Genomic DNA, 12668 nt, shown 5'->3' with positions numbered 1-12668 from the left:
GCTCAACACGTGATTGGCAGTGCTACAGACGCGATGAGGCCGCGGTTAGCCATGGTAACTTGCCGCTTTTTTCCCGCGTTCTAACACGTGCGAACCTTTTTTTAGCCTTACACGTGGCTGGACGTGGTTAGCCGTGCATTAGCAGAGGAACAGCTGCCGACGGCCATACCCCGTACAAAGCACGGCCAAACCAAAATTGACCAAAAATTACCACTTACGACTACATCCACCAGATTTTCATAACTTTTTGTGATTTAGACGAGGAGTGCTGTGTGACCGGGGCTTCAATACACAGAAACTCCATAAGGAACAATCGGGACTTTCATTTTGCCCCCGAGGTAAGTGACATTTGGCTAATCCAACGTCGAGGTAAACAAGGTTGACTGTACTTTCTCTTTTGTAACATTGTCCTTAGATTGATATACAAATATACAAATGTAAGTGACACTACAAAGAAGGCCCTAACACATTGAGTCCAACTTGTAGGACAGTCCCCTTTTTAGCAAATATTCATGTCAAATAGTTCTTGGAACCACAGGACTACTTAAGATGAATATTCAGTCTATTTGCAGGTCTGCAAGAGTAATGGCCCTGTCACACCTTTACGCTTTAGCCAATGTATGAAAAAATTGGTGAATAAGCTGGCGTACATCAAATATGTTACAGGTAAGCCACGTATGGATGGATATGAGTTCAGCGCACTGGTATACAGCTTAGTATGGCAAGATCGTTGAAATCTTTGTTAACCCGTTGAGGACGAGTCCCGAGTATACTCGGGCAGGTGTCTATGGGAAATGCGTGTTGTAGCAAAATCAGTCCATCCTCAACGGGTTAAGCATGCACAAACTTTTGGAAGTATACATATCGTCGCTGGGGTGATAAGACCTTGTATCTGCAATTTTGGTGAAAATGAGTTTTTTGGATTAATGGTCAAATAATGGGTTAAGTGATGTCCTGTCCAAATCCCAACTGTCTTACTCCAAAAATGAAGCCGCCACGGCATGTCAAAGGAAAGGCTATCCCATTCGCCACAGTGCTTTGGCCGCCATGTTTTTTGGCTCTCCTGAACATTTGACATTTTGTAGATACTAGGTCTTATCGCCCCAGCGACGATATGCCCTGCACACATGTACCACAAGTTGTACGTAGTCAAAATGCATCAAGATAATGCCTAGCGCACTCATAACAAACATTTATCCTATCAAGTAGCATGCTTGGTACCTAATCAAACTTACCTCCCACACATTTTGATGCATGTAGACATATTCAACATTTTCTGGACAACTACAGAACTTACTAAGTGTGTTTCTATATTACACATACACCTGTACTATATGATGACATATGGGTAATGTTTAGGTGAACTGGTTTATACAAATGGGGTTCACAGGAGGAATCCATCTGCATTTCTCAAGACACTATGGTTACTATGTATAAAACAAGGAATGTTTAGTGTACATTTCAATTTCATGAATTTCGCGAGAGTCAAGATTAGTGAAATTAAAATGCACGAGGACCACACATCCCTGACCAACTTCCTTGTACATATATGCTTCCAGCGATGCACGATGAGCTCCTAGCCACAGTAGGTCCAAGGATTTTTTTTTATCATATTTGGCCGTATTTCCCAGTAACTTGCATTGCGGGTTGGAAGATTTGCACTCGTCTTAGCCGACTTCATTTTAAAGTGGAAATCGCTTTCAAAAAAGATATCAAATACATAGCTCAAGTCTCCCTCCGCACAGCTGAGCCACTCATCCACCGTGAAAGATTTGGGCCATCTTTGACAAAGGGTAGGAGAAAATCATGTTTTGTTTTTGGATGGGTCTACATGTTCTCAAGTCAAGTGCAGACATTATTTCTGTAAATTAGCAAATATGATGACATGTATAATTATACAGTATGTACATTGATTCAATGAACTGTGAAATTCCCAAAGCAAATGGATCGTTTCCAAGGTTGCAGACGCATCTTAAATCAATTCCACATCGTGGACATGATTACAGGAACAATTTACTGTTCACTGTTTAATTGTAGATGTACATGTATTCCACATTATTTTCATAAGCAGTCATGAAAAGGAATCAATTATCACTTCATGAAAGATAAAACTTAACCCTATTCTAACTGGGGGGGGGGGTCAAATTGACCCTATTCTAACTGGGGGGGGGTCAAATTGACCCCCCCCCCTCGACGTTTCGCGCCATGATTCCGCAACGCGGAAAGATTTTGCCACGTCGTTTCATGACTTTTTTCATTTGAGTCTCCCGCATATTTTGAGACCAAATTTGCGACGTCCGGGTACACCGTTCTGAAGTTATGCAATGTTTTGCATATGCATGTCAACCCGAAAAACGCTCAAATTCATGATTTCGTGTGCAAATCCAATGCAAACTGTGTTTTTTTGTTTAATTGATATAAATTAGATTATTTCAACTTTTAACCATTGAAATAAATCAACTCTAATGTGGATAAGCTTGAAAGAGTGCCTCCAACAAATTTTGGCAAAAAAACAATAGAAAACAAAAGATCGAAAAAAAAATAAAATACATAAGAAATTAACAAAACAATAAAAAACAAAAGAAAATGATTTTGATTGCCCTATTTTTTTACTAGAAAATTGTTTGATGTGTCTTGAGGAACTCTGACACAAAAATTTAATAATCCTTCAGTCTTTTTGATGGAGTTATAGGTGAAAATATGATTCCATGTGTTAATTTGCATAATTAATTTATTAAAAAATATGAAATCAAAATTTTTCTATTGTATGACTATGTAATCTTGTAGTTGACATCCGGCTCTATGTTCAGGCAAAATTTTGCGGCGATCGCGCGATCGGCGGCCGAGATCTGAAGGGGGGGTCAAATTGACCCCCCCCCCCCCCAGTAAAAACTTGGTCTCAAATAGCCCAGTTAGAATAGGGTTAAGTCATCTTGATATTTTTCTTGCTACAGCATCCCTGTTTCAGCTACTGTACTTTATTTTTAAGGCCTCTCTAATGGACCTTATCCATAAACACACACACACACACACATTCACACCAACACAAGTATACACGTGTAGGCATACACATTCACTTATACTAACCCACACATACACTCGTTAACTCAACTGCAAGCATTACACTACACACGCTTATATGCGTATGCTCAAATATAAATTTTTATCTACACACACGTCACACAAACATACATGCATGCTTGCTATTGCACACACACTGACTCACACATGCACCTCATCCTTCCCTCTTCTGTCATTTTCAATCATTGCATTATTTTCTCCATTTCTCTTATTTGAGCTGATTTATAACAAGTTGTCCATGAATTTTTTTTGAGGCTGTTGATGTGCAGGCCAAGCGCTTCATTTATGACAACCCTTATCCGCATTTCTGTTAGCATGCAACTCCATTTATTGACAACAAGATAAGAGTTCTTTTATGTAATCAACACATATTTCATACAAAATATTTTATTCGACCATTGCATCTTATATCTATGATGTGTCTCCTGTATGCTTCAAATCCTTATGTATTAATTTCTTTTTTGTTATTGTATATTTTTTGAGTGGAAAAACTGAAATTCAAAAATGAAATTGAATCAAATCATATACATTACTCGTAGTTAGCAATCAAAAAACATATTCATCAACCCCACTCTTTTCAGCAACCAATTAAAACATGTTTGTATGAGGAAGTAACTATTTTATAATTACCCATAATGAGGAAACAAAACTTTAAAGTTTATATTATGTAATGTTATAAACCATGCTTGTTGGTCTGAACTTGAATGCCATGTTACTTTAGTAGGACTTACCCTAACTAGGCCAGGGGTCTGGGGAGCCTTGCAGCAGTTCCATTTTATACACTCAAATTTTGATTCCTCATTTGTGCAGGGTTGACCATGATTACATGACCATCAGATTACAATTACCGATCACAAGTTCAGCAAAATGATCAAATTCTTAATTCACCTGTGTACTAGCCTATGGCTAAGAGAAACTTACTCCAAAAATCAATGCCATTTCTTACTACTATCATAATATCATTTATGTAATGAATGCAATTTCTGGTTGGTAAAACACAGAAAATCATGAAACTTACAGATAAAGGAGTGCAGAGAATAAAAACAAAAATGCAAAGAATAAATATCAGCTTGTTATTTGCATGTTAGAATCTGCATTCATTATTCATTAACATGCAATGTATATACACTGAAAAAAACAAAGTTTAATCATATCAACATATGACTCTTATTTATCTGATTAACATTACAATAAATATTCAAGCAATTTTCATTATTACAATAGCAAAATCATGATTTTTTCACTAAAGCCATAAAAATTTTCATATCATATACAGTGTACTAAACAATTAAAAAAGCAAACAAGAGAATACAGTGTACATCGCACTTTATTCTACACATTTTATTTTATAAATATGGCCATTTTTGTGCACATTGAGTTGACCTTTGCCGAGATATTGGGGGGCCTGGGAGGCCTGCAAGCTTTAAGAACTCTCAAAATACCCTGGCCAATTTAGGGTTAAGACTAATGATTACATTTTGTAGACATGAAAGACATGTATTACCAGTCATTAAAACACTCAGTAGTAATGTATTGCTACACACAATGAAACAACAAAATTAATGACAATGGTGACACATGATAATATACAAAGTTACAAAAATGGATAAAACACAGGACTGTCTCTCTTAGTCCTGAGAAGCAACTGCTACTGTCACTAGTTCTTTTGTTGTGGTGGAGGCCTCCTTAGCTCCCCAGAGAGGCAATCTGCCGCATCAGAACCACTGGACGGGTTGAGCAGTCCCGAGCGTCCACAGATGTAAGAACACAGACTCTGACTGTGACTGTCCATGGCGCTGAGCTCTGGTTCAGTACCTGATAGATGACCCTAGAGCAGCAGCTACAGTGGCAGAGCTTGGCTGCTACTGTAGGTGCTGTAGCTGCAGTGGCTGCATGCAAGTAAACTGGTTCACACAGTCAGCTGTCTGTGAATCCTTGACTGGATGCAGTCAGTGCCTTGTGTCTTCACATGTGGGGAGATGGCTAATACATCTCCATCGCCATGGGGTGTGGGTAGCTAGTGCTAGAATGGGTCACTGGGAATCAGGAGCTGGAAAGGTGGGAAGTCTGGAAGGTTAATCCTCATCACTCTCATCCATCAGCTCACCGAGGATGATGTTGATGCGTGACCGCGCCTTCCGGAACTTGCGCTTGGACATGCCGAGCAGGCTGTCACGCACGTAATTGGCGAAGGTAGCAGCAGCTGAGATGGGCTGAGGCTGAGAGAGACTTTTGAAGAGCTCCTCAAACTCAGTCACCTTCTTCTGGAGTGACTGCAGCAACGGGTCATCCTCCTGGCCATGCCTGTCCCTGGGTTGTGAGGATGAGGAAGGGACAGAGGGGGGCGTGCTGTCATCATCAATCACGATGGCAGCCTCATTAGCCTTGGCAGTCACGGTAGCTCTGGCAGTCTCGAAGTCCCTGCTGTGTGTTGCTGTGGTTGCCTTCATCTGCAATTATGATAATTGACTAGTAAAATACAAGGCAAAAAAATGCAAGGCAAATTTAAAGATTTTTAATCAAAGCAAAATTTAATATCAAATACATTAAAAAACAAATGGTAATAATTGTGTATGAGGTATACTTACAGCGTTCATAGACTTGGCACGATGGCGGACCACAGTTTTGAGGAAGCTGAAGTTTGCCTTCACCCACTGTTCTCTCTCTGTCAGTTCACGGGTACTGTCACCGCCCTTCATCCTGTCGAGACGGGTGTGAGTGTCTCGCACAGACTTAAACCAGCCTTGAAGATGCTGGGCAGTCTTCCCCATGATCTTGGCTTGATCCCGCCAGAGCTTTGCCTTCTTGTCCAACCTCCGGTAGCCAGTCTTCTTGATGTCCCACAGAATGTTGTTCTTGCGAATGAAATCGCACATGAGCTGCTCCTCTTGGACATCGAGTACAAACTGTATCTTCCTGACCCTCTTCTTCTTGGGAAGGGTTGGCCCAGGAGAGGTCGAGGCCACAGACACAGTTACCGATGCCACTGACCATCCATCATCTCCATCAGAGGGTGAGGGTAAGGGTGAGGCTGTGAGTGATGATTGATCTTCCCTGCGTCCATGTCCATGCCCAGAAGACTCTCTTGGGATGTCAGTGAGGTCGATACTGCGATGTAAAAGTGCCGTTATGATTTGAATCGAGCAGCAGCCTTTCATAGGCTACTACACAAATCATCAGCGATGCACTGCCACATGCTATGCTTGAAGCTAAAACATAGTACTTGGCAGGACCTAACATTTATCTTCCACCATTTGGAATTTGCTTGCGACATATCGGTAAGATCTACCAAGAAACTTGTCTGACTGGCGCGATTTAACAGGATATCAAGTTGTTTTACTGTAGAATTTTGAGATCAAAGTGTGAAATAATATAAGTCTGTACACAGACTTATTTCGGAAGCACTCTCCTACGTTAAATAGTGAGTGCAAGCGCACTGATTGTACTGTACATGATGATCGAATCATGTCCTAGCAGTAGTAATGAATAGCACGCAGAACTGCATTCAATTCACTCTCGCGAGCAACGGATACCGCTGTAGACAAATATATTGTAATCGATGTTTTCAAATACAAAACATTCTCTAGCAACCATGTTCAGGTAGGCTCTGACATTGCAGCAATTCTGGTGAACCTTTTTGGTACACAGTTTGCATTTCCGCCATTACCCCATTGTATTCTTTCACACAGTGTATACGTGTACAGATAAGAGCAGACATAGACAGTTTTGCGAGCACACAAGAACTATGTTTTGGCTTTAAAGGCATTAATTTACCATTTGCAGATGAAACAAAAACCTATCATTAGTGCTTCAAAATAGTTCTAAAATGTGAGTTACGGATAAAAACAACTAATGTAAAAATTTGAACCAGTATGATCGATGTGGAGTATTCTTAAATATACAAAATGTGAATAATAGTTATAATAAAATTATTTCCAGACTAAACTGTCTACAGTTATGGTTTAATGAGAAAAATAGTTATATCTCCTAATATTTTAGGCTTTATTGCAAAAATCTTATATGGTGGGATGTTTTGTGATACAACTGACCTACACATATGCATCAAAAGTGATATGTTGAACATTTCTTAAATCAGTGCTCCCAAAGGCAAACAGGACCTTTAAGTTATGAACGCCGGCAACAAGCTAGGCATTCATTGGTATAACTTATCTATAAGTTATTGAAATATTCTGTCTAAAGTTACTAACATGCTACATATAGGTCCTATGTCCAAATCATTAGCAAAAAGCTATGTATACGCCCAAAACTGAAAAATACATTGTAATCCAGCGCCAGCCCAATGTTTTAAAGAAATTTTCAAACATCAGCATGCACTGGCTAAATCATCATGGTGTGACAGGGCCATTAGAAAAAGATGAAATTTTGTAATTGGGCCACAATTTCAAAGATTTGGTAAAGTGGGGACTGTGGGGACTGTGGGGACTGTGGGGACTCTATAGCATAAAAAATAAATTATTCCATAAGAAATAAACATCCTCACTTCTTCTTGGTACTTACTCATTCCTGATGTCTTTCCATCTCTGAATATGGCCATTTAGAAGTGTTTCTTTGGATGGAGCCTGACTGGAATCCTACATTAAGGGGGAAATAATTATCAGAATCAGACAAATATATCAAAACAAAAAGACTAAACAGCATCAAATGGACAAAAAAAACCCCACTCTTTTGATAATTTGAGAACAGAGCTTGGAATATTAATCAGTGTTTATATTTTGTCATAAAATCAATATATTATAACACGCATCATTTTTCGTTTTACACTTTTAATGTAATACTTTATCGGTAGGGACATTTGTGAGTTGGAATGTACAATTGAATTTGTCATGTCTGTGCAGCTGCATGTCATTGTTGTTTTAAACTTTGGTATTATAAAGAGGCAGTCAAGCACGAGCACAATCACAAGCACAATCAAATAAAGCTAATCTTGTAAGAGGCTGTCAATAGTGTCTGTGCCTACCCATTGCATTACACATAAAAAAGCAATGGTTTAGATCTCAGAAGTCATTGCCAAGATACAATGTAGCTAAGGGCACTACTGACTCATTCTAACATCCGACCATAATTAGTCCATGGCAATTCATTCCTTAAAGCTGTAGTCATGCAAACTCGTTTGAATACAAAGCCTTTCTCCAGGCAGTCAAAGCATATTATCTATTCAAGCTACCATCTGTGTAGTAAAAAAAAAAAATATGTTCGATTCCCTTCCAGGAACTTTAGTATTTTTCTGACCTATGCAGGAAGGCCACCTGTTCAAAATTCCACTCGGTATTGATTCCAACTGGTAGTTTGAAGTACATAGAACAAGTTTAGTTAAATGCAGACAATAGTGTGAAGAAGGAAATAAAGTTTTTACAGCATTAATGTCCAGAGGTTCATCAGGGTGGGGTGTGACAGGGGGTATTCTGGGGTCCCTCGATAGCTCCTCTCTCATCTCATCAATCGTCTGGCTGGGTGAGGGGAGACGGTACACCAGACCATTCTCAGACTGAAAGAGATACAAGAAGAAATTACAAAACAAAACTGACAATGCATAGTTTTTGTATTCTTCAGGCCCAAACACACCCATTGTACTATCACCTGAACCATTCTAAATTCTAAAAAAAAAAAAAAAAATGACAGCCCTCATTTGCAATTTAATTCAACAGAAACTTGTTCTTCATGGCATTAAAATGCAAACTTGATAATGACCAAACAAATTTCACAACACTGAAATGTCATGGGCTTTCAAAGAACCTACAAGCAATGATAGACCCCAACAGTCCACAAAACAGCACACAGAACATGCCATTTTGTTTCAAACTTTGAACATAATATCTAAGCTTTACCAGTGCATGTCAGCAGTCAATATGTAAAGAAAAATCATGTATAATGTTATTAACTAATATACTCCGCTTAAAGCTACTAAACATATGAAATATCATCAGTGATTTGAAATAGAAAACAAAACAAAACAAAACAAAAGTATGCATGGGAGAGTTATCTGGCTCATGACTCACCATATCCTGGTCTGGAAGTGGCTCCGGTGAAGGGGACCGTTCTTTGCGTGGGACTTTGGCTGAAGTCGAGTTGGCCATCCAAGCTCGGCACACTGGGTAGAGAGGGGCGTTGGTTTTAAACTGAGCCAAATCAACACTGCGATCAAACAGCTTCATCACATAAGAATCTGTGTAGGGCAGAGAGAAGCAGAGTGCACACATGGTCGCATGACTTGACAGCTCAAGCAATTCACTTGTATCGGGCACAAATTGAGAGTCTGCATAATAAATTCGATTCTACATAGTATACATTTTCAAGCCAGTGAAGGTTTCTAATTCGTCGGTTGAGAATGACAAGGGCGTTATGTTGCCAGTAAACCCATGGTGTTCGAGACAACTTAACGCCCTTCTCAATCTCAACAGACGAATTGCAGTCAAACATATTCTGCATAAAACTAATCCATTTCACATTATCCCTCATTCCTGTGTAGCATTAACATGATTTCAATGAAAACATTGCTTAAAATTTGTCACTTATTCAAATTATGTCACTTTTTTTTCTTGTGCCATTGACCAGCAGTTTCCTCTGTGAGTCTGGCTCAAAATTTGAGTATACATGTATATTAGACTCCTATGAGTATACTGAATCCACTCAAGCCTAAAACTGGCCAAGAACAAAAAAGAATTGTCTTACAAAAAACATTTGTAAAATATCACTAGCTCTTCATCTTTATCCCTCACAGTGGAGTTTCATTAAGTTCATAGAACATTTACCTCACATACATAACACACATCACAACAGGTACAGAGACAGGCAGTATACTGATACACCATATGGTGACCTGCACTTTACTGAAAGAAGAAAAGACATCAAAAAAAAAAAAAAAAAAAAAAATATATATATATATATATATATACATGTATATATGATGGTAGCATGAGGAAGAATCTTACTCTGTGCTCGAAGCCCATCATCAAGTTGTTCAATATCTGAATTGCCATAATCTCTTTTTCTTCTCTTTCTCGATTTAGATGGTGATTTCTTTGTTGGCGTTGATTCAAGTTCCCTGATATCATCATCAAAGGCCCTGCAAAAAGACATCAAATATCATTCCGTGTGTTTACAAGTGTATAACAACATACATGCCAAAATAGACACTGTAAATACATGCTATTCAACAGGTAAAAATAAACATGAACAAAATGATTACCAGGTATAACAAATTAGAAAAAACAAAGTATGATTAAAAAAGTATGATGAAAGACTTAAGAATGTAGAAAAAAAAAGCTATAGACGTCACTTGTAAGAATTAAAAAGGTGGGTCAAATAAAGCTGATGATAAAAAGACAGTTAAGAGTGGAAATAAGGACTAAACCACTGACTGAACTACAGGAAGAGGTAAGTACTTACTTGTCCAAATCTTGCTCCTCTTTCACTACAACATCACTATCATGGGAGAAACTGTTGAGAAGGTATAAAATGAAGAGAGTGTTGATCAAGCCATGAGAACTACACAAAACACATCCACAGTTTGTAGGTCAGCAAGATGGTGAAATATATTATTCATTTATGATCCAGCAGTTTTCCTGCAAACATATGAAGCATTTATACAAAAGTGGGATCACCTTCACAAGAACAATAAACAAACACACTTCAGGAGTCAGTTCTGAATCCAGCGGAAATGTATCCTTTCAATACCCAAACCTCTTCAATGACTGTAACAATTAAAAGCCATGTTAAAAGATACTATTAAAGCTGCTAATACACATAATGTACATTACAAATGTATGCATCAACCACATGCACATTATCAAAACATGACCAGATTTAAAATGCAAGCCACAACTGTTACAGTTCACTGACAAATCACAGTGCATCACCATAGTGTATAGGAACTTCATATCAAAGACTCCTGTACTTAATTATTTTTTACAAATTCATCATTGCACATATTTGTAAGTGTAGTTCATGGCAATTTCAAAAGTTATTAGCCACACATTTAATGATGGAAATGCACTTCCACGTGTTGGTTTTACAGGCTACATATGACAGTTCTGAGCATAGCGCTAAAAATCTACAGAAAACATCCCTTTTGACGAACATATTTTTATTGTCATATTTATTATCAATGGATACATGAAGGCACACAAGGAAACTTTACGTGTGACAACTAAAAGTATTGAAGAAACAAACTTGCCTTTCTGCTCTGTCAACCAGATTTTGCAGAACACCCTCCAGCTTCACCCGAGCATCGGTTACCTCTGTAGTCTCTTGTTTTATTTTGATTGGCGTAGACATGATGCAACTTGGTTTTCTACAAAGTGATGCCAATAAAAAAGTAAAGACACAATATCACTTTTGTTCAAATTCATGAAATTCTTCTGTTGAGATGTTTTCACTGCAACTGATTGCCAAATTGCCCTATATGTACATCGACGTAAATGTTTGAGTAAATATAGGGCAATTTGCCAATCAGTTGCAATCACTTTTGTTCTGTTTGAGTAAAACAAAATAATATTTTTACATTTTAAACTAGCAATATGTCACTAGACGGTCTTGACAGAATATTTTTTTTAAATTGTGTTTGACCTGCAATTCATATGCTAAATTCCTGACAGACCCAAAATGTCTAATCTCAAGTTTGTCATTGTAATATTAAAGAAAAGAAAGTGCTGTGTTTGTACACATTTGTGTTCAGAGGATTTCATCACACACTTGATTTTCAGTGAGCACTTCATAACATATACGGTTGTACCACCGTACCAGTACACATTGCATACTTTGTCTTTATATACCTTCTGTGATTTTCATTCTTTCAAAGGTAATTAAGACTTTCCCTTTATGGCTTTTTTAAGTATAAATTGCTTGTGTGAAGGAGTGCCCTAGGCTTATACATACATGGGGTCTAGAGCAGAGGGTCTACTAAAAAGTACACGAACTGCATCACTCAGCAGTGGCGGATGCAGGGGGGGTACAACGAGCGCCACCCCCCTCTTTATTTGTTGTTAAAACAAAAGAAATAAAAAGAAAAAAAATGAGATCAAACCGGGAAGTAGCACCAGAAATATTGTTTGCATCCCCCCCCCCCCCCCTTACGGAATTCCTGGACACGCTCATGATCAGTGTAACTCACTGTGATATAGTATATAGGCCCCTACTCATGCACATCAGGATCAAGATTAGTGTAGCACACACATACACACACACACACACAAATCCATTTGGGGGCAATTTTGGAATAATGCAAAATGATGTGCCAAATAATTGAAAAACAAAATGTCCAATTTAACTCATTGAAGACGAGTCCCAAGAACATTCCTAAGAGTAAAGACTCTGTCTCTGCATGGCTCTGAGCTCTGGGAAATATGTGTTAGGCACCTAGGCCTATCAACTGTGTGCCAGGCTATAAAAACAATTAAAGTTAGGGCCTATATTTCTAGCAAAATCAATCTGTCCTCAAACTAGACCTCTAGTCTAATCTAACGTTTAATGTTAGATTAGAGATCTGGTTTGAGGACAGATTGATTTTGCTATATAACTGTTAAGCCTAAATTTAATGTTAGAATCTATAGCCTGGCATAGGGTCTAAC

At 38.3% G+C, this 12668-nt stretch overlaps 1 protein-coding gene across 1 annotated transcript; it reads right to left on the bottom strand.

Annotated features, from left to right (window-relative positions):
• Window positions 1–3493: 3493 nt before the first annotated feature.
• Window positions 3494–11376, bottom strand: LOC140246356 (uncharacterized). The gene is made up of 8 exons (XM_072325827.1): window positions 11276–11376; window positions 10489–10539; window positions 10032–10165; window positions 9099–9265; window positions 8456–8587; window positions 7600–7673; window positions 5670–6189; window positions 3494–5531 (listed from the first exon to the last, which is right to left on the bottom strand). Exons 1-8 carry the CDS (start codon window positions 11374–11376, stop codon window positions 5157–5159), a joined length of 1554 nt encoding a protein of 517 aa, XP_072181928.1. The 3' UTR covers window positions 3494–5156.
• Between the last annotated feature and the right edge of the window lie 1292 nt (window positions 11377–12668).

The sequence above is a fragment of the Diadema setosum genome, chromosome 2 (genome assembly GCF_964275005.1).
Source record: "Diadema setosum chromosome 2, eeDiaSeto1, whole genome shotgun sequence".
Lineage (NCBI taxonomy): Eukaryota > Metazoa > Echinodermata > Echinoidea > Diadematoida > Diadematidae > Diadema > Diadema setosum.
This window is presented reverse-complemented; position numbering and strand designations above follow the sequence as displayed.

Bases quoted from the DNA above. Each gene is read 5' to 3' on its own strand.
- LOC140246356 (XM_072325827.1), bottom strand. From the start codon at position 11,376: ATGTCTACGCCAATCAAAATAAAACAAGAGACTACAGAGGTAACCGAT. The intron at 9,266-10,031 runs GTAAGATTCTTC...TGCCCTACACAG, and splicing joins TGATGGGCTTCGAGCACAGA to ATTCTTATGTGATGAAGCTG. The intron at 8,588-9,098 runs GTGAGTCATGAG...TATCTCTTTCAG, and splicing joins CACTTCCAGACCAGGATATG to TCTGAGAATGGTCTGGTGTA.